We start from the raw sequence: 22,755 nt of genomic DNA, 5'->3' as shown, positions 1-22,755 counted from the left end.
ATCATTAAAAAAAAGCTAGAGATTGATTCTAGCTGGTGGCCAGGGCATTCACCTGGGATGTCGGAGAGTTAAGTCCCTGCTTCAATAAATATGTAACAATTTATAAATTATGTATTTATAAAGAGGCAATTAGGTAGCTATGTACCTTTGTGGCTCTAGTCCTCTGTCACTTAGGAAATACATCAAAGTTGCTGTTCTAATGTTACCTTGTTAAGTCCTGTGCAATTTTCCTTTATTTAAAGGAAAAGAAGGAAAAGGAATCTGTGATGGGATTTTTTTCATTGTTCTTGGTGGTAGTATGACTATTGTACAAGATAATTCTGTTGTTCTTTTTGCTGGTATATTATTTAAATTAAGGTTCCACCAGAAAAGTAAACAAGTAGATATTTTAACTAAGTCCCTATATCATGCACTATACGTTACTGCACTGATAGCATTTTTCATGCCCATTCCAACTGCAGGGTAACTACAGCACATTAACGCCCCATTTATGTTCCCATTGTGTCAGTGGAAGCCTCACAGTTGATTTCAGCAGGGTAGAATTAGGCCCTAAGGGTCTGGGACTTTATTGTAGACACATGGATCCAATTTGCCTTTCTTTCCCTTTATTTGTAAAATAAATTGGTACTGTCATAGGTTTGTTCCCTACTTTGAACTTTAGCATCCAAACGGTGGGGACCTGCATGTACCCTTCTAAGCTTAAATCCTAGCTTAGATCTGATAGCGCTGCCACCAACCAAAAATATAGTGTTGTGGTACACTTTCCATTCCCCCCAAACCTTCCTTGGGGAATCCAAGACTCAAACTCCTTGGGTCTTAACACAAAGGGAAATAAGCCCATTCCCCCCACCTTTCCCCCTCCTCTTCCCCCCCCCCCCGCCCACCTATCCCTGGTGAGTCAGACTAATCCCCTGGGATCTCAAACAAGGGGGAAAAAATCAATCAGGTTCTTAAAAAGAAAAGCTTTTAATTAAAGAAAGAAAAAGTAAAAACTATCACTGTAAAACCAGGATGGAAATGCTTACAGGGTATACAGCTTATAAAACTAGAGGGACTCCCTCCCCCCTAGCATAAGTACAAGTACAAGTAAAATATCCTCCCAGCAAAATACCCATTTGCAAATACAGAAAACAACAGAAGACTAATCCGCCTTTTTAATTAATGCTCACTATATTGAATAGAAGAGACTATTTTAGGAAGCTTGGAGAGCCTGGATGTACGTCTGGCCCCTCTTAGATCCAAGAGAGAACAACCCCCAAAACAAAGAACCCAAACAAAGACTTCCCTCCACCGAGATTTGAAAGTATCTTGTCCCTTCATTGGTCCTCTGGTCAGGTGTCAGCCAGGTTCACTGAGCTTGTTAACCCTTTACAGGTAAAAGAGACATTAACCCTTAACTATCTGTTTATGACAGGTACCAAGTCTACTTTTCTCTAAAGTTCTAGTACCTCCTGTCATGCTGTCTGGAGTGGCTCACCACTGTAAGTGACAATCTCAGGGAAGACTCAAAAAACAAGGGCAGACACCCCAAACTGGTGGTGTGTTCTATTAGATTTCACCAAGCCAGTGAACTCCTAGATCACTATGCAAGTCTCACCATGGAGTCAGACAGTCCCCTTAGGCTTTACAGCCTAACTTGCCACCCAGACAAACTGAAAATTGTGATAAAATGTCATTTAATCCTAATATCACACCACATCAACTTTCTCCGACTCCTAAGGGATCAGTCAGTCACCCCAGAACTTACTCCAAAGATAATGCTGGTAGACAGTTCTATAGTAAACTACTAAAGGTTTATTAGCAAAGAAGAAAGAATGAGGATTATTGAGATGCTATAGCAGGTAAAATATAACAGGTAAATCAGTCTGTAATTCCAAATGGTGGCAGTGATGTAATAAACTGTCAGTTTCTCAAAAGTCTTTTACAGGGTGTCATGAGGTTCTCCACTCACTGCCGATCCGGCATCTCCTGCTCGTCACTCTGAGGATTAGCTTTCAAGGCCAACACTCGATCCACAGTTTGCACACCATCACTCTGACTCGGGTCTGCAGCTCCTCTTGCTCTGGGACCTGCAGCATCCTCTTCGTGACTTAACCCTCCAGCTGGGTCACTCAGTGTTCCCCCTTATGGGATTCAGGCCATCAACAGCCTAGGCCATCTTCCCATTCACTGCCCCGGTGCCACTTCCTCAGTGGCTGGAAAGGGATCCCAGGCCTGCCCTGTTTTCTGGATTCCAGTCCAGGGACAGCTCAGCAGTTCTGGGGTTCCTCCCTGTGCTCACATTGCTCCTTATCTGGGCTGATTTAGTTGGGGTTGTTCCTGCTTTGAGCAGGGGGTTGAACTGCATCCCCCAAACATTCCTCCCTCTTCCCAGGACATAACTGTTGCCTGCCTTACTGCAGCCTTTGCCAACAGCCCCAGCCTGTAGCCAGCTTCCTGGCTTTATAGTCCCAATCTGTTCCTGCACAGGTGAGACTCTCTCTAACCAGCTGATTCCGGCCTAAGGCTCCACTGTTTGCAGCCTAATTAGCTGATTAGGCCCACCTGGGGCAACCCAGCTTTTACAGAGCTAGTGTGGGGAGCTCACCCCATCACACAGGGCTACCCAGAATAACTCTGGGGATCTCTGTCTTCTCATTCAGTTATTCTTCTCTGTTAGAATCCAAACAGTCCAGAGATACAGGATCTTTCTTTGAATCCATATTTATATCTTCTCATAGAAAACAAGCTGACGGTCTACCCATGTGGGTTTTTCCTTTGATGACAGACAGTGAGGAATGCACTTCATTTTTGATCTCTGACCTTATGCATAATGGCTATTTGCTTTGAAATTAGCATTTTCTGCTACAGTCCTTAAATCCTTTATCTGATGTGTTATTTAGCTACAAGTGTATTTACCATGTGCATGTTTGGCATTACATTATGACAGGAATAAATGAGAGAAAACAATACCAGTAACGTTCCACTAGTTTTCATAAAGTTTAAACATCTGAATATATCCTTATACATCTAACCACTACTTTGATCTACACGAGTGAACTGATCTCAGTACACTCTAGCATGACCTGGTCAGCCAGTGTCACACCCTCCCCATTCTGTAACAATTGAAAAGAACATTTGGTTTGGGGTAAATTAATTGCCTAATCATTCCTTGAACACCTTGCTACTTATCATTTAAGAGTTGTTTGAAAATATTCAAGATTTCGAATAAGGGCTGATTTCCCTAACTCTTCACCTCACAAACAGCTTTGACCCATGTGACAAGCCCCTTAAGGATTACTCTGATGAGTAAAGAATTCAGAATTAGGCCCTTACACTCACATGCTGTTTACCAATAATGCCCTGTAAAAAGTATTCCTCATTTCCTTACTCAGCTTCTCTTCTTTTCTGTGTTTCTTGTTAAAGACAGATTTTTAAAAGCATTTCAATATCTCAGCCATTGTAGCATCATCATTGATTTGCATGGAAGCTGTTTAATTATCATCATATTGCATATTAAAAGCTGGGATCTATCCCTGCAGGGAGCAGGCGGATCAGACTGGTGAATGGGGCAGGTCGCTGTGCCGGGAGAGTGGAGATTTATTACCATGGCAGCTGGGGGACAGTCTGTGATGATTTCTGGGATCTGTCAGACTCCAATGTCGTCTGCAAACAACTGGGATGTGGACACGCCATCAATGCAACTGTCTCTGCTCATTATGGGGAAGGATCTGGGCAGATCTGGCTGGATGATGTGAACTGCTCTGGGAATGAATCCGATCTCTGGGCGTGTCCTTCCAGGGGCTGGGGCCAGCACAACTGCAGACACAAAGAGGATGCGGGAGTTCTCTGCTCAGGTCTGGTCCAGGAATGCTGGTTACCAGGGGAATTAATGGGGGGGGGCAGACAATTGAGGAGAGAACTTAGAATGATAGAGCCTTTACCTCACTGTCTCTTTTCTATAGGGTGCCCATACATCCAGTTTTGGCTGGGACAGTCCCTTTTTTAAGCCTGCCATGGCCATCCCGACTGTTTTGGCAAAACAGGGCATTTGTCCCGTTTGCTCTTGCCAAGTGATCATGAGTCGGCAAGAGCAAATTGGACAAATGCCCAGTTTTGTGAAAGAAGTGGGATACGACCCCTAGCGGGATGTGGAGGAACATGCGGGGGTGGGGCGACTGGCAACACCAGTCCCATGCTGGAGGGAGGACTCAGGACAGCAGCTTTGGCTGGGCCAGCCCCACGCGAGAGGACAGCAGGGGTCTTGGGCCAGCCTGTGCACGGGAGGGAAGAAGGGGGTCTGGGGCTGGCCTGACACTAATGGGTGGCAAGGGGGCTCAGGCCGGCCCACGTGCCGAGAGGTTAGGGGAACCTCAGGCTGTCCCTGTGGGGGCAGGCAGGCAGGGTGGGCTTCGGCTGGCCTGGTGTGGGGGAGGGGGGCGAGAGGAAGGGAGGCCTTGGGCTTGGGCCCCCCGTGGGGTGTTTGGTTTTCCCTTTTAAAGAAAATATGGTCACTCTACTCTTCTACCTACCTACTGGGGTCGTGATTAGACAGTCACCATTTCCCATATGTTCCCACCCAGGAGTATTGGAGATATCGCAGCATTTTTCTTGTGTTGGGAGGGCCGTCACTGCTGTATTGCAGGTATCGGTGTGTGTAACTGCTGGGAACTGGTGACTTTTCAGAGGTGACCACTTTATGTGACTCTCTCTGACATTTGCTCCTGCAGAATGATGCACAGGATCGTTAGCAATCGCTGGGATTTTACTCTTCACACTAGGTCATTTCAGAATCGAAGATTTAAATTCCCTTTTTGTGCATTTCCTTCTAGAATTCACAGATCTGAGGCTGGTGAGCGACAGTGACTGTGCTGGGCGGCTGGAGGTTTTCTACAATGGGACGTGGGGCAGTGTTTGCTACAATGGGATGCCTGCAGTCACCGCAACAATTGTCTGCAAGCAGTTGAATTGTGGGGACAGAGGGCAGCTTGCAGGAGACTTTGCATATGGAGAAGGTTCTGGTCCCACGTGGCTGGACCTTGTTGCATGCAGTGAGCAGCACAGCTCCATCTGGCAGTGCCCATCAGACATGTGGAAACAGCAGTCTTGTAATAACCGCGCAGAAGAGACCCATATTTCTTGCAGTGGTAATTCTGAAACTCTCTGTGCACACGCATGCTCACATCCGCTACATGTTTAACTCATTGAAAGGGTGTGATAGAAATTGTGAATGTATTTACTTTTCAGTATAGACAGTCTTACATTCGCAGCAGTGACAGACATTATATAATCATAGAAGATTAGGGTTGGAAGGGACCTCAGGAGGTCATCTAGTCTAACCCCGTGCTCAAAGCAGGACCAATCCCCATCTAAATCATCCCATCCAGGGCTTTGTCAAGCCTGACCTTAAAACCCTCTAAGGGTGGAGATTCCATCACCTCCCTAGATAACCCATTCCAGTGCTTCACCACCCTCCTAGTGAAATAAAAGTTTCATAATCCATTCTAGGAATGAGAATATAGCCTCTGGAAAACAAACATGGAGTTATTTATACAAGCTGTATGTTACACAGTGCAATCAGTGAGACCCCACAAATGCCCATAGGCAGGGGAGCGGGGGGTGTGAGGGGTGCTTCAGCACCCCCAGTTTTTGTGCAGGGTCCCAGCTGCTGGCCCCGCTCTCCGTTACTGGTCCCACACATGGGGTCCTGCTGCTGGCCCCACAAGCAGGGCTCTGCTCCCACTCCCAGCTATGACCCCAGTGTCAGTCCCCTTACCCCATCCATGTCCCCCCCAAGAGCCTCAGCCCAGTCCTGGTCCCAACTCGGAGGAGAGGGGGTGTGGGCATGGGTAAGGGGAGCAAGTTAAAAAGTTTGGGCACCACTGGCACTCAGCCCCCAACTGTAAAAATTGTTCCAGCGCCACCACAAATGCCTCCCATTAGTGAGTGTCTTTTGGGAATCTCTGTGGCTGTACTTTTGGGATGAACAGTCAGAGATGAGCCCAAGGTCAGTGACCAGGACATGGGTAGTCATGCTGAGTGGTTGAAGCAGGAGTCATGTCCAGTGGTTAGAGCAGGAGCTGGTAGCCAGAAATTGGAGCCAAGGGTCAGGGTCAGAGCCAGATGTCAGAGCCGAAGTCAGAAATCAGACCTCAGTGTCAGGACCAGGTTACCTGGAGCAAGGCAAGGGGTAAGTCTGGAGTCAAGGCAAGAGCAAGGCTGGGAACAAGACAGGAAAATGAGGTATCCTAGCTGTGGGAAATGCATTGAGCAGTTGCTGAATGATGCTTGATTCAGGAGCTGGACTGCCACCAATCAGGCGGTTTGCAGCTCACCTGATCCTGTCAGGCAGCGGAATACAGGCCACTGTGCCTGTTAACTGCCTGGAGACTAGCTCTGCTGCAGCCCCTGCTTCCTGACCCCCAGGCTGTGAAATCTGGGTCAGGATCAGAATTCCCGAAAAGTGTGTCTGTGTCTGTGCGTGTAGGTGAGAGTTTGTTTCAGATCTAAAGTCCCATTTTGGTCTCAATTCTAATACCACCATTTCTTGTCTCTGGATCCCCACAATAATGTGGGTGAGTATCAGCTGACAAATCTGTTTACCTTCAAACAGGGCCAGAAGCAGCTGTACACAGGGTGGATGGAACAGACTCAGATAACCCCAAATGCACACACCAGCAGGGAGCTGCATAAAGATTTCAACTGCCAGCGAATTCACTGAGTAATACATTCGTTAGCTCTGAAACAAACTAGATTTTAGATTTAAGTTTATAAAATTGCTGTAATTTAGGGGTTTAATATACAGATAAACCCTACTCTCTCCTACATCACACACTGTTCTTGGTCCATTCAGTTCATCATTTTCTCTGCATAGGAAAAAAAGAGAAACCACCTCAGACCCTGTTTGCCGAATGCCCGAACTCTACAAGCTGCACAGGTATTTCTGCTTCTCTGTGTCTCATTCTTGGTCCCTAAGGACTTTCCCAGCTGTCCCAGTAACATGTGAGGTTTCTGCATTTCCAGACCAGGAGAAGTTACGTGTCGTGGGAGGAGAGGACAGATGCTCGGGGAGAGTGGAGGTTTGGTACCGTGGCTCCTGGGGAACAGTTTGTGATGACTCCTGGGACATGGCAGATGCCAAAGTTGTGTGTAAACAACTGGGCTGTGGATCTGCTGTACCAGTCCTAGGCGAGGCTGCATTCGGTGAGGGGACTGGTCCCATCTGGGTAGAATTGTTGAATTGCAGAGGGACAGAGTCATCTCTCTGGGACTGTCCTGCCAAACCCTGGGGTGAGAGCAACTGTGACCATAAGGAAGATGTTGGAGTGAATTGCTCAGGTGAGTGACAGGAGATGTTTCTGCTACATGCTGTAATTTTCTGGAAGAAGGATGGGTCCAATTGCCCGCTCCCCCTTGGTCACAGACCAGGCCCTCCCATCTCCCATGTGCGGGAGCATCAATGATGCTATAGGGTAGAACGTTTGTGGGGTCAGATTTGGCGCAGACATCAGCCGACATAGCCCCATCATCCATCACAGGCCCCAGTGTGCTGGTTTGTTACTAGTCAGTATAGGAGGACATGGGCCCTAAATCACTAACATACAGACCCTGTGCTGCTCTGAGGGAGTTTGTATAAATGATGTCTGGAGATCCTCAGGGACTGTGAGGGGTGCTACCCAGTGACAAACACATCACTTCCCCCAGACTTCAACTCTCATCCCTTTCCCTTTGCAGGTGTGACAGAGACGACAGCATCACTGAGTAGAACAGGTAAAACATCCCCCGCTCCCATCAAATTTCCCTGGTGCTGGGTCACAGAGGATGAGCTGCAAGCTGCAGCCTAAGGGAGGAGCTCCTTTCCACGTGTAAGCAGGGGAATGGTCCCATTATTGTGGGGAACTTTCCTGGCTTATACAGTACCCCAGTGAAGTGGGCTAATGAAGGAATCTGAGTCCTCCCACTTCCTTTACCCAGAGGCCTGCCTGACGTCAAGTCCTCCCCTTCGTGGCAGAGTCCTTGTAACCCTGACAAGGCTGGGCCCAGGATTCCTGGGGGCTCAATCCCCAACCTTGCCGTGGTCACTTAGGGCAGGGGCTAGGGTGTCCCCACTCTGGGGTGCTCTCTCTGCACTGGATGCTTCCCTGACCCACTGATCATTATGTACAGTTCAAAGCAAATTCAATTTATTAAACAGCAATCAATTAAAAAAATAAGGGAAAAATTGGAAAGGTTAAAGGAAAACACATCACCCCACTCTATGGCACAGGGACATCACAAACAGTGTCTCTGGAATGTCAGGGCAGTTCACAATCTGTTCCTCACAAGTCCCAGGCCTCTTTCTCAGGCCCTGGGTGTGCTGCAGGGATGCTACGGGTTGGACACTTGCTCTGGCAGTGGCCACACGCCCTCAGGGTTTAAGTGGCAGGACTCTTCTTCCCAGCATGGCTCCTGCCCTGTCAGGGTTACAGTCCCCTTACACATGGCCTGTGAAATCTAGGGCTGAATGACACCCGGGTGGGAGCTGCAGGCCATGCTAACCCTGATGATTCCTGTCTGCTGGCTCCAGCTGATAGAGCAGGGCCCATGATTTAAATAACAGCCTGTGTGCTGCCCCCATGGCACATAGACTGTGTCCCAACCCATTACCCTGCTGTTCTTGGCTGTGCAATGAGTGACTTGGGAGCTCCACAGGCCCCACCCTGACTCTCACAGGATAATCTCTCCTTGTCACATGTTCATTTCCATCCAGCTCCCCCGCGCCGTCCTCTGACTGACAGTGGGAGAGTCACGATGCCCGTGGTCATCTGCATTATCCTGGGGGCCCTGCTCTGCCTGGTCTTAATCATCCTGGGTGCTCAGGTGCAAAGTGCTAGGGCACAGCATAGAGGTGGGTGTTGATTGTTGTCACTGTGTGAAATGCCTCTGAAATAGCAAGAGGAGCTGTGCCTAAAGAGGGGTGGGGCATTGGCAGTGTAATGGAAGGTTACGTTATATTATACTGTTCGTCCACAAAGTGGCGTTGCATGTAACAACTTATTTTAGTTATCCTCAGCCATGCCTGGCAGAGCATTAAGGGATCTTATTGTGAACATATCTGGTGAGTATTTCTCTGGGAAGAAAGCTCTGTAGCCATTCCATATCTGGTACAGAAACCTGACATGCTAATAGCAGCCCTGCCACCTACCATGTACAAGGTGTATCTGACATGGTGCCCAAAGTTAAGCAGCCCCAGAAGAGAAGAAAAAAACAGAAGGAAGAGAGCAACAGAAGTTGCAGACAGAAGAAGGAGCAATGAAGGTTGCAGAGAGGAGAAAAAAGCAACACAGGTTGCAGGATTTCATCAACATCTCCCTCTTCGTTGCCCCAGAGAACTTCAGCTTTGACAGACCTTCACAACTGAGAGACTAGAAGCAGCATTTTGCAAGATTTCAAATTGCTACAAAACTCCATAAGGAAACTGAAGATATACAGGTATGGTGCTTACTTTGTGCTCTTTGGAAGCAAGCAGAGCATTTCTTTAAATCCTTTGATTTTCCTGAGGACAGTCACAAAGATGACTATGGAAGGGTTCTGGCTATGTTTGATGCATACTTTATACACTCGAAGCTCAAAGTTACAGAACTGACCAGTGAACCACACACCTCATTTGGAACTGGAAGTACGCAACCAGACAGCACCAGAGACCAAAAAAACCCAAAAGCAAATACAGTACAATACTGCCTTAAATGTAAAAAACTAAAAAAATTACAGGGAAAGATTAAAAAAAAAAGATTTGACAAGGTAAGGAAACTGTTTCTGTGTTTGTTTCATTTATATTAAGATGGTTAAAAGCAGCATTTTTCTTCTGAATAGTAAAGTTTCAAAGCTGTATTAAGTCAATGTTCAGTTGTAAACTTTTGAAAGAACAACTGTAACATTTTCTTCCGAGTTACGAATGTTTCAGTTATGAACAACCTCCATTCCAAGGTGTTTGTAATTCTGAGGTTCTACTGTGCCCTCCGAGAAATGTGGTTTATGAAAGGGCATGTTTTCACCAGAGAGTTCAAGGACTAGGGGAAAATGTTGAATAATTTATTATAGCTCTGTGTGCCTTGGCTGAAAACTGTGATTCTGGAATGGGAAACATGAAAATATCAGAGAGAGACTGGTTATTGGGTTAAACGATAAAAGTCCTTCACAGCAACTACAATTAAAAACAGACTTCACCCTACACACTGCTATTCAAATGGCAAAGCAATCTAGCTGATGAGACAGCAAAACCCAGAGCAAGTTGCCAAACAAGAATCTAGCTTAGAAGCTGTTAAAAAACTCAGCATAAGTGCAACAAGTTAATACTATAAAACTGGTGAGGTAAAGAGGGAGAACCCCCTGGCTATGAGGAACAAATTCTACTCAAACACTCAGGATATATTAAATGCACAAAACATGGGCATTTTCCAGTTGTTTGCCACATAAACACAGTGATACGCAGTAAATGCACTGATTTCTATTACAGACAATCAAGAGCCATTGTTTCTGGGATCCATCATGTGTGATGATACAGAGCCTGAAACTGATAATTCAGAGAAACACTATTGACTTTAAAATTCACTTAGGAGCAGATGTAACAGTCATCTCAGAAGGGCCTTACAATTACCATCAATCCCTCCCAGAGCTGAAGTCACCTGATGCAGCTCTGACTAGCCCTGGAGGCATTCTGAATTGCATGGAACAGTTCACCACAGAAATATCTTTCAAAGACAAAAACTTCTCATTCACAGTGCATGTGATCAACGGATCAAAGACCAACAGCGTTCTCCACCTCAGTGTGGCAGCCATGATGGGCCTAATGAGAAAAGTGGAAGAACTTTGCAGAGGGATATTTGAAAGGAGACCCAGTACAAATAAACTCAAGATAAAATGCTGGCGCATACAGTGTACCTCAGAAAGAACAATCAACAGAGCAAACTCTACAGATGGCAGATGCAGAAGAAGAGGAAGAAAACTCAGAGATTCCAAACAGGCCTCAGGCAGTCATTGCAACTGATGGAAATCCAGATGACCAAGTTGTTACTCGTTTGGGTTGGGTAATTAGAAAACTAGTACGACTGAGAGATGTTAGAGCTTTTTCCCTTGCCCCTCTCTTGATTCACATCATGCAAACAGAAAGCAGAAGCCCATAGTCCAAATGCAGGGAATTCAATGTTTATTGGGGTTAATCAAGCAAGCATATCCATAGCTATGTACACCACAGAGATTTCCCTGTCCTTTTTCCCACCTTCTTTTTCTTAGCAGGCTTAATTATACCTATAGTGCACGGCCTTGGTCCCACCCCTTAGAGTTTATGGTCATGTTACATTTTGGAGGATCGTGAGTATGGGGACTTTGGTACCACCTCTTTTGTACCCTATGGGAGGGTAAGGAGTAAGGTTAGGTTTCGGCCAAGGTCACCTTTTCTCTGTCTTTTTAGTATTTCTTATGCTTCCCTACCACCACCCTTTGCCCCTCCCATTTGGTTGCTTGACTGTGCCTTGAGATAAGGGTTGAGGCAGTCTTCAGGTGCACACTTGTACATATAGTGATAGCTCAGCAGCTTAAGCATTGACCTGCTAAATCCAGGGTTGTGAGTTCAATCCTTGAGAGGAGCCACTTAGGGATCTGGGGCAAAAATTGGTCCTGCTAGTGAAGGACTCAATGACCTTTCAAGGTCTCTTTCAGTTCTAGGAGATAATAATTGGAGATATACCTATTATTAAACTACCACAATACCCGGCAACACTTTAACTCTTTTCCTTATTTCTTTTCATTGTTCTATAAACCCCATCTGGAAGCAACACACAGTGTTTTCATTCTTTGTTCACACATTAGTAAGGAGGATATGAAAGTATCTAAAGTCAAATGCAAAATTTTATCCAAGGCTAAGAGACAGGTCTATAAACTAACAAGACACTTAATAGACTGATCTATGCTAAACTACAAATATACCATGATAACGTAAATTTTCTAAATGGTAGGAATGTAGCACTCAAAAGGGGAGATGTAATGGAAGGCTAAACTGTATTATACTGTTCACCCACTAGGTGGCACTGTGTGTAACACACCTTGTTAAGCTAACTTCAGCCACACCTGGCAGAGTATTAAGGTATCTTATGGTGAACACATCTGGTGTGTACCTCTCCTGCAGGGAAGCTCTGTAGCCAGTCCAGATGACAGTAAATTGGGAGGAGTTGAGACTAGTGGGGGCAACAGAGAAATAATGCAAAGGGGAAATGCTGTGGTCCCTTGCTCTCAAGTGGGGAGGGAGCCCACTCCTTCTCAAAAAGAACGAGGAGTACTTGTGGCACCTTAGGCCTTGTCTACACTACAAGACTATTTCGAATCTACTTAAGTCGAATTTGTGGATTCGACCTTATGAAGTCGAATTTGTGTATCCACACTAAGGACACTAATTCGAATTTCTGAATCCACATTAACAGGGCCGGCATCGACTTTGGAAGTGGTGCACTGTGGGAAGCTATCCCACAGTTCCCGCAGTCCCCGCTGCCCATTGCAATGCTGGGTAGAGCTCCCAATGCCTGCTGGGGGAAAAAATGTGTCGAGGGTGGTTTTGGGTAACTGTCGTCATCGAACCGTCAATCACGCCCTCCCTCCCTGAAAGCGCCGGCGGGAAATCTGTTTGCGCACTTTTCTGGTCGGTTACAGCGCGGACGCCACAGCACTGCGAGCATGGAGCCCGCTGCGATCATCGCTGCACTTATGGCCGTTGTCAACTCCTCGCACCTTATCGTCCACCTCTTCCACGGTCAGCTGCTGAGAAATCGGGCGAGGAGGCTCCGGCAGCGCGGTGAGGAGAGTGGCGCAGACCTCTCAGAAAGCAGGGTACGCCGGGCAGTGGAGATCATGGTGGCAATGGGTCAAGTTCATGGTGTGGAACGGCGATTCTGGGCCCGGGAAACAAGCACGGACTGGTGGGACCGCATAGTGCTGCAGGTCTGGGATGAAACAGAGTGGCTGCGAAACTTCAGGATGCGTAAGGGCACTTTCCTTGAACTCTGTGACTTGCTGGCCCCTGCCCTGAAGCAGCAGGACACACGTATGCGAGCAGCCCTGAGTGTGCAGAAGCGAGTGGCCATAGCCCTCTGGAAACTTGCCACGCCAGACAGCTACCGGTCAGTAGCGAAGCACTTTGGCGTGGGCAAATCTACCGTGGGGGTTGCTGTGATTCAAGTAGCCCACGCAATCGTTGAGCAACTGCTCTCAAAGGTAGTGACTCTCGGAAATGTCCAGGTCGTCATAGATGGCTTCGCCGCGATGGGATTCCCAAACTGCGGTGGGGCTATAGATGGGACTCACATCCCTATCCTGGCACCAGCCCACCAGGCCAGCCAGTATATTAACCGAAAGGGCTACTTTTCAATGGTGCTGCAAGCACTGGTGGACCATAGGGGACGTTTTACCAACATCTTCGTCGGGTGGGCGGGCAAGGTTCATGACGCGCGTGTGTTCAGGAACTCTGGTCTGTTTAGACGCCTCCAGGCAGGAACTTTCTTCCCGGACCACAAAATAACGGTTGGGGATGTGCAGATGCCTACAGTGATCCTCGGGGACCCAGCCTACCCGCTAATGCCCTGGCTCATGAAGCCCTATACAGGCGCCTTGGACAGTGAGAAGGAACTCTTCAACTACCGGCTGAGCAAGTGCAGAATGGTGGTGGAGTGTGCTTTCGGACGTCTCAAGGGGAGGTGGCGGAGCTTACTGACTCGCTCGGACATCAGCGAAAAGAATATCCCCGTAGTTATTGCTGCTTGCTGTGTGCTCCACAATGTCTGTGAGAGCAAGGGCGAGACCTTTTTGGCCGGATGGGAGGTTGAGGCAAATCGCCTGGCTGCTGTTTACGCTCAGCCAGACACCCGTGCCGAAAGAATATCCCAGCGGGAAGCGCTGTGTATCCGGGAGGCTTTGAAAGCAAGTTTCCTCGGAGAGCAGGCTAACCTATGACTCTCCACTTGATTTTAAGAGACGCTGATCCTGGGCCTGTGTCTCTATGTGTTGAGTGAGATCTGCAGTTACATACCCCGTTCTCCAAGTTTCCCCCACTTCCCAAACACGTTTTAAAACAAATTAAACGGAACAGTTATTGTTAATAAATCTTTCTTTTACTTTGCATTTCTGTTCTGGGTTTGAAACATGGACGCATACTGTGCTGGGTACGGTGTGCACTGATGTACAGACCGCTTGTACAACACAGGACGGACAGCCTCCTGCTCCTACATAGGTCTCTGGGGTGGGGGATGGTTTCAAGTGGTTGTGCATGTAGGGGTGGGTTTGCTGGAAGGGGCGAGTGGGGCCGTCTTTGGATAGGGATTTGGATGCAGGCTCTGGGCTGTGGGTTTGGGCGTAGGAAGGGGTGACGGGTGTGGGGGAAGGGTGAGTATCTGTCCGTGGATGAGGGCTCTTGTTGGGGCTCAGGGCAGCGGAGAGGATCGCGCCTACGGTGGAAGTGCATGGTAAGGGCAGCATGCCTTAACATTAGGGGGTGGCAGGCGCTAGGACCGTGGACAAGCGTACACATCACAGAATGACCTGGGGCAGCATACACCACACAGAGTGACCCTGGTGACTACTGACTGCAGTCTGTGTGTGCCCTGCAGTTGATCCTGCCCCTGATACTCTGTACCCTGCTAATGTAGGCTATCCCGTGCAATTATAAATCCCCTACCCGCCCCCTACATACACACAGTCTTGTGACACGAAAGACGTGACGGAAAGAGTGAACAACAGCAAACAGCTTTTATTAATCTACTACATAGTGGGGTGATGAAACTTGGATTTTGGACTGGGTGATCCTGTAAGGGAAGTGCTTCTACACAGTTATAGCGTCAGAGGTGTGTGGTACATTAGCGCTCAGCTGTGGTGCAGTGACAGTTCTCACGGCCCCTACCGCCCCTCCATCTTGTAATTTTAGGTGAGGGGGGGACAGGACTTCTTGGCGTTGGAGGGTGGTTGCAGATACAGTGCAGGGGGGCTCTCTCCTCCTGCCTGCGGTCCTGCAGAACATCAACAAGGCGCTGGAGCGTGTCCGTTTGCTCCCTCATTAGCCCAAGCAGCGTTTGAGTCGCCTGCTGGTCTTCCTGCTGCCACCTGTCCTCCCGTTCGTTGTGTGAGCGCTGCTGCTGAGAGAGGGTCTCCCTCCAGTGGCTCTGCTGGGCTGCCTCGGCTCTGGAGCAGGCCATCAGTTCCGCGAACATCTCGTCCCGAGTCTTTTTCTTTCGCCGCCTAATCTGAGCCAGCCTCTGCGAGGTGGATGCCGGGGCAGTCCGGGAAAGAGCAGAAGCTGTGTGATGGGAAACAGTAAGTGATTTCCTTGAACAGATACATGTTTGCGAACAGTGAACACAGTGTAGTCAGTTTCTCTGAACAAGACCATACAGGGCACCAAGTTCCACGAGATCTCAGGACAAGTTCGAGATTTCGGAATACACTCTCATTGGCGGCGCCATTGCACAGGAGAGCGGACAAGCGGGGAGAGACAGCTGAATCCGTCTTGCAGACAGTCCTGGTAAGCCTTAAAGTAGATAATGCTTATCATTTAGTGGATAGCTGTGCTCTCCTGCTAAAGGCAATCTGTAAAGCAGAAAGGCTGAGCCTTTTCCAGCCCCTCCCGCCAGTGCACGGGAAAGATCAATGTATGCTTGTTCTCTGTGGCCTCCAGCACGTGGCTGTTAAGCGAGGGTCGTTGTTATGCAACCTAATTTAAAACCATTAACAGTAGTAACAATACACTAATTGCCCTACTTAGATGCAGCCTGTACAGAACGACGTCACCCTGAGGCGGGTCACTCGGAGTCAGAGAGAGCGGATGCTAAGGGAAGCCCTGCACAGACCAGGACCATATGCAGCAATGCTGGTGGAGGTGATGGTTCCTATGTACATTAGGATGTCCTGGCGCGGAAGAGTGTGCTTCCACGGAGCACCCAACAAGGCACCTCTCCCCAGGAACCTCCTGCGGAGGCTTTTCGAGCTGCTCTCTGAGACCTTTTTTGAACTGTCCCAAGAGGATTATTGCTCTATTCCTATATGCGTGGACCTACTTTTTGTATAGTTTGAGATTTTAAATTTTTTATTCAGTATTTCTATTTTTTATATACCTGTTTTTTAAAAAATAAATGTTTCCCTGTTTGTAGCACTTATCGCCTGATCCTTCCCCTGATTCTGAGTCCGGGTTAACGGGCGGGGAGGGTTGGTAGGGGATCTCTGTGAGGGTGATGAAGAGATCCTGGCTGTCAGGGCAAGCGGTATTGTGTTCGCTGTCGCCTGCGCCGTCCTCCACAAACCCTTCCTCATCTTCCCCATCGGCGAACATCGCCGAGGAACTGTCCAGGTACACTATGCCATCGTCAGAGTCCACGGTCACTGGTGGGGCAGTGGTGGCAGACCCACCGAGAATCGCATGCAGTGCCTCGTAGAAGTGGCATGTCTGGGCCTGTGCTCCGGAGCGTCCGTTTGCCGCTCTGACTTTTTGGTAACCTTGTCTCAGGTCCTTGACTTTCACGCGGCACTGCATTGCATCCCGGCTGTATCCTTTGTCTATCATGGCTTTGGAGACCTTCTCGAAGGTCTTTGCATTCCGCTTGTTGGAGCGCAGCTCCGAGAGCACAGACTCCTCACCCCACACAGCGATCAGATCCAGGACTTCCCGGTCAGTCCATGCTGGGGACCTCTTTCTATTCTTGGATTGCCCGGACTCCTCTGCTGGAGAGCTCTGCATCGTTGCAGGTGCTGCGGAGTTCGCCCCGATGTCCAACCAGGACGTCAGATTCAAAGTGCCCAGACAGGAAAAGGAATTCAAATTTTCCCAGGTCGTTTCCTGTGTGGCTGGTCAGAGCATCGAAGCTCGGACTGCTGTCCAGAGCGTCAACAGACTGGTGCAGTGTGGGATAGCTCCCGGAGCTACTAAGTTCGATTAGCATCCACACCTAGCCTAATTCAAGCTAGCCATGTCGAATTTAGCATTACTCCACCTGTCGGGGTGGAGTACCAAATTCGAACTAAAGAGCCCTCTAGTTCGAATTAAATGGCTTCCTGGTGTGGACGGTTGAGCGGTTAGTTCGAATTAACGCTGCTAAATTCGAATTAAAGTCCTAGTGTAGACCAGGCCTTAGAGACTAACAAATTTATTTGAGCATAAGCTTTCTTAAGTCAGTAAATTTGTTAGTCTCTAAGGTGCCACAAGTACTCCTCGTTCTTATTGCGGATACAGACTAACACGGCTGCTACACTGAAACCACTCCTCACTGTGTCAGGCAGCAGCACTCAGGCTCGGGTCCCACTGGCTGGGCCGATCTGTAAGCAGTCTAGAGCTCGCAGCATCCTGTCAGGGCTGCCGTCAGTCAGGAGTCTAGGGCTCTGGCCGTCCAGGCGGGGTGGAGTATAAGCAGTCTGTAGTCCACAGCATCCTGGCTGGGGCAGCTGGCAGTTAACGGTCTATCAGGGAACCTCTGGCCTCCTGGGCAGGGCAGAGTGGGGAGCAGGTGTTGCCTAAGCCTCTTGGCTAAGGCAGCCAGCAAACACACAGTCTGGGGCTCTGGCTGCTTGGGTGGGGCAGAGCAGGGAGCACCAAACAGTCTAGGGATTCAGGCCCTCAGGCAGGGCAGAGCACCAAACAGGCAGGTTTGATGTCCTGGCTCTGGTAGACAGCAGACCTCTTGGCCTAAGATGGGGAGCTGCCACCCCAGGAATGAGGTTGGCAGCAGAAGATGGGGGGACCTTGGCGCACCCTGCTTCATTGCGTCCTAGTCCAGGGCCCTAACAGTGGCAGACTGTTCCATTGGGTCAGCAGGGATGCAGCTAAAATATGTGGACTCAGGTTTTGACAGTGAAACGGGACCAAAGTCCAGTTTCCTTGGGCTACTTCCTACCAGCATCTGAGCGAGGGGTTCCATAGTGCCCGGGTTCTTTGTCTCGTTGGGGTACTTGGCCAATGGCATTCCCAGCTATTTCTCTCCAGGGTTGGTCTCCTTTGGGGACAGGATCCTGCTCAGTGCAGGTCCAGCTCCAGAGTTCTGCAGCAGGCTGGAGACAGGGAACAGAGGGTAGGAATAAATGGTAAATTTTCAGAATGGAGAGGGGTAACTAGGGTGTTCAACAAGGGTCAGTCCTAGGACCAATCCTATTCAGTTTATTCATAAATGATCTGAAGAAAGGGTTAAACAGTGAGATGGCAAAGTTTGCAGATGATACTAAACTGCTTAAGATAGTTAAGACCAAAGTAGACTGTGAAGAACTTCAAAAAGATCTCACAAAACTAAGTGATTGGGCAACAAAATGGCAAATGAAATTTAATGTGGATAAATGTAAAGTACTGCACATTGGAAAAAATAATCCCAACTATACATACAATATGATGGAAGCTAATTTAGTTACAGCTAATCAGGAAAGAGATCTTGGTGTCATCATGGATAGTTCTCTGAAGACGTCCACACAGTGTGTAGCAGCAGTCAAAAAAGCAAACAGGATGTTAGGAATCATTAAAAAGGGATAGAGAATAAGACAGAGAATATCTTATTGCCTTTATATAAACCTATGGTACGCCCACCTCTTGAATACTGCGTACAGATGTGGTCTCCTCATCTCAAAAAAAAATGCTGGCATTAGAAAAGGTTCAGAGAAGGGTAAATAAAATGATTAGGGGTTTGGAACTGGTCCCATATGAGGAGAGATTAAAGAGGCTAGGACTTTTCAGCTTGGAAAAGAGGAGACTAAGGTGGGATATGATAGAAGGCTATAAAATCATGAGTGTTGTGGAGAAAGTGAATATGGAAAATTTACTTGTTCCCATAATATAAGAACTAGGGGCCACCAAATGAAATTAATGGGCAGCAGGTTTAAAACAAATACAAGGAAGTTCTTCTTCACACAGCGCACAGTCAACCTGTATAACTCCTTACCTGAGGAGGTTGTGAAGGCTAGAACTATAACAGGGTTTAAAAGAGAACTAGATAAATTCATGGAGATTAAGTCCATTAATGGCTATTAGCCAGGATGGGGAAAGGAATGGTGTCCCTAGCCTCTGTCTGTCAGAGGGTGGAGATGGATGGCAGGAGAGAGATCACTTGATCATTGCCTGTTAGGTTCATTCCCTCTGGGGCACCTGGCATTAGCCAGCAGACAGGATACTGGGCTGGATGGACCTTTGGTCTGCCCCAGTAAGGTCGTTCTTATATTCTTATGTTCTAACATTAAAAAGCCTCAGGTATAAAAAATCAGTTTGGAAGGCCCTTCTACAGTGTTTTCTGCATTCCTCTGATTTTCAGTTTTCTTATACAAGAAAAACAAACCAACAAAAAATAACCAACCAAGACTTTGAACACAGTAGTTATAGCTATTTCCACTGTGCAGAGCTTCTCAGTATAACTGATGCTGCTAATCTGGTCACCTTACAGGAAACTGGCAGCAGTTCTTATGTTCCCTGGCTCCCACTCAAATGAAATGCAAGGCCCTCGCCTTATGCTTCCTGTCCTGCCCTGGTAATTCCAGCAAGGGGGGGCAGGGCAGGGTTGGCTCCACCCACCAGAGGGAGCGTAGTGGTCTCTCACGCTCAAGTGGGGAGGGAGGCCATTCCGCCTCTCTAGAGGAAATAATACAAAGTGACTGCAAGTATTGTTAGAAAAAGAACATGTTGAGATTCCATTTAGAAAAGTGCAAGAAAATCCATGTAAGGGAAAGATCCCAAATAGAGAGATACAGCAGGAGGGAGGGTATGAGGAAGGAGAAATGCTGCAAAAGAGCTTGGGTGATAGTGGTGAAAGAGATCAGACAGTTCTACTAGGCATTTAGGGAATATCTACACTGCAGTGAGAGGTGTGATTGCAGCACATGTAGACATACCCGAGGTAGATTTTACCTAGCTAGGCTGGCATAACAACAACAGTGTAGTTGTGTCAACATGGCTGTGATGTGGGCTAGCCCCTGGAGTATGCACCCAGGCTCCTAGGTGAGGTGTACATGGAAGGTTAGCCCGTGCTGCTGTGTTTGCTGACACAGCTATATAGCTAGCTAGATCTAAGCCAGCTCAGATGTGTTTATGCATCCTGCAATCACACCTCCAGATTGCAGTGTAGATGTACCCTTATACAAGAACATAAGAATGGCCATACTGAGTCAGAAGAAACGTTCATCTAGCCCAGTATCCTATCTTCAAACAGTGGCCAATGTCAGGTGCCCCAGAGGGAATTAACAGAATAGGTAATTATCAAGTGATCCATCCCCTGTCGCTCATTTCCAGGCTAAGGACACCATTCCTGCCCATCCTGGCTAATAGCCAGTGATGGACCTATCCTCCATGAATTTATCTAGTTCTTTTTTTGAGCCCTGTTATACTCTTGGCCTTCACAACATCCTCTGGCAAAGAGTTCCACAAGCGTTGACTATGTGTTGTAAGAAGAAATACTTCCTTTTGTTTGTTTCAAACCTTCTGCCTATTAATTTTATTTGGTGACCTCTAGTTCTTGTGTTATGAGAAGGAGTAAATAACACTTCCTTATTTACTTTCTCCTCACCAGTCATGATTTTATACTCATATGGCAGCTTTTCCATACTCCTAATCATTTTTGTTGCCCTTTTCTGAACTTTTTCCAGTTCCAATATATCTTTTTTTGAGATGGTGTAACCACATCCGCAAGCAGTATTCAAGATGTAGGTGTACCATGGATTTATATAGAGACAATATGATATTTTCTGTCTTATTATCTATTCCTTTCTTAATGATTATCAGTATTCTGTTAGCTTTTTTGACTGCCACTGCACACTGAGTTGATGGTTTCAGAGAACTTTCCACAATGACTCCAATATCTCTTTCCTGAGTGGTAACAGCTAACTTAGACCCCATCATTTTATATGTATAGTTGGGATTATGCTTTCCAATGTGCATTACTTTGCGTTTATCAACACTGAATTTCATCTGCCATTGTATTGCCCACTCACTCAGTTTTGTGAGACCCCATTGTATTTTTTGCAGTCTGCTTTGGACTTAACTATCTCGAGTAGTTTTGTATCATTTGCAAATTTTGCCACCTCACTGTTTATCCTTTGTTCCAGAGCATTTATTAATATGTTGATCCCAGTACAGATCCCTGGGAGTCACCACTATTTGCCTCTCTGCATTCTGAAAACTAACAATTTAATTCTTCCTAACCAGTTACTGATCCATGAGTGGATCTTCCCCCTTATTCCATGACAGCCTTTGGTGAGGGACCTTGTCAAAGGCTTTCGGAAAATCTAAGTACACTATATCCACTGGATCCCCCTTGTCCACATGCTTGTTGACCCCCTCAGAGAATACTAGTAGATTGTTAAGGTATGATTTTTCTTTACAAAACAATGTTTACTCTTCCCCTACAAATTGTGTTCATCTATATATCTGATAATTCTGTTTTTACTGTAGTTTAAACTAATTTGCCTGGTTCTGTAAATTCGGATTCTGGCCTGTAATTGCTGGGATCGCTTCTTGACCCTTTTTAAAAAATTGGCATCACTTTAGCTATCCTTCAGCCATGTGGTACAGAAACTGATTTAAATGATAGGTTACATTTCACAGTTAGTAGTTCTGCAATTTCATATTTGAGTTCCTTCAGACTCTTGGGTGAATATTATCTGGTTCTGGTGACTTATTACTATTTACTTCATCAATTTGTTCCAAAATTTTCTCTAATGACACCTCAGTCTAGGACAATGCCTCAGATTTGTCACCTAAAAAGATATATAGATAGTACTTTCCATTTTTAAAGCACTGCACAAATATTAGCTAATTATTCCCCACACAGTTTCTAGGCAGTACATATACAAGTACTATTTTGCCCATAGGTGTGAGCACCAGGATAGGACAGGAATGATTTTGCATGGTACTAGGAGTAATAGGATAAATATATGTAGGGACCATTAAGGCTGAATATTAAGATAAACTTAATGACAGTGAAATAGCCAATAGAACAAACATGACATGGACGTGATCCCTGTCACCTGGGATGCTGAAATCTTAACTGGACAGAGCAGTGGGAATGTGTTGTAGAGATCAGTCCTGCACTGGGCCCAGGGGGAGGGGCTGGATGATCTCATAGGGTTTCCCATCCATAGCTTCTCTGATCCTGTGCAAACCCTGCTCTTTGTTTTTAGGCTCCAGAAGATCCTTGGACCCTTTATCTGAGGCCGTGTACGAGGAGATTGATTATAACCTGATGAGAAAGAAGCAGGAGATGTTTGATGGCTCAGGTCTGTGTGTGTCATTCCTAACAGGGAGAAAATCTCTAATGCACTCTGCATTCTAAAGCTCTGACCTAGAGCTAAATATCTGCAACCTTCAAACCTGTGAGTCCTGGATGGCTGCAGATGCTGGGTCTGTGAAGAGATTAGCCAGTTACTGGGCTGAGATGAATGAGTTTCCTCCCTAGAAGACTCTGCATTCTGAGTTGGTGCGATCTGTACATCCTGCAGCCTTAGGAGGCAATTAGTTATGGGTCAGGAAAATGACTGTTCACGTCCTTTTGACTGAATGTCAACCAGCTGGGAAGATGCTGCTCTCAGTTTAGCACATTGTGGGGCACTCTGAGCATGGTCAGTGCGTCTCTCTGAGGCTGAGATGCACATTGTCCTCTCTACTAATGATGGGGGTTGGTCACAGACTCTGATCCTGGGAGGGGCGTGGCCTAATCTGGCAACAAGGCAGGGGATGGGGAGTGTCTTGCATAAGAAAATGGGAGTCATGTCCCTGGCTGAGGAGGTCTGGACCAGCAGCCTCAGCCA

General features: G+C 47.2%; 1 protein-coding gene across 1 annotated transcript in view; it reads left to right on the top strand.

Annotated features, from left to right (window-relative positions):
• The window catches only part of LOC120371309 (antigen WC1.1-like), a 30,805-nt gene that overhangs the window by 6,924 nt on the left and 1,126 nt on the right, over positions 1 to 22,755 (top strand). Inside the window, exons 2-8 of the mRNA XM_039486960.1 lie at positions 3,522 to 3,836; positions 4,812 to 5,126; positions 6,854 to 6,916; positions 7,003 to 7,317; positions 7,714 to 7,749; positions 8,729 to 8,866; positions 22,129 to 22,224. Coding sequence (XP_039342894.1) covers positions 3,522 to 3,836; positions 4,812 to 5,126; positions 6,854 to 6,916; positions 7,003 to 7,317; positions 7,714 to 7,749; positions 8,729 to 8,866; positions 22,129 to 22,224 — 1,278 coding nt within the window. The remainder of the gene's footprint in view (positions 1 to 3,521; positions 3,837 to 4,811; positions 5,127 to 6,853; positions 6,917 to 7,002; positions 7,318 to 7,713; positions 7,750 to 8,728; positions 8,867 to 22,128; positions 22,225 to 22,755) is intronic.

This window comes from Mauremys reevesii, linkage group 1 (genome assembly GCF_016161935.1).
Source record: "Mauremys reevesii isolate NIE-2019 linkage group 1, ASM1616193v1, whole genome shotgun sequence".
Lineage (NCBI taxonomy): Eukaryota > Metazoa > Chordata > Testudines > Geoemydidae > Mauremys > Mauremys reevesii.
This window is presented reverse-complemented; position numbering and strand designations above follow the sequence as displayed.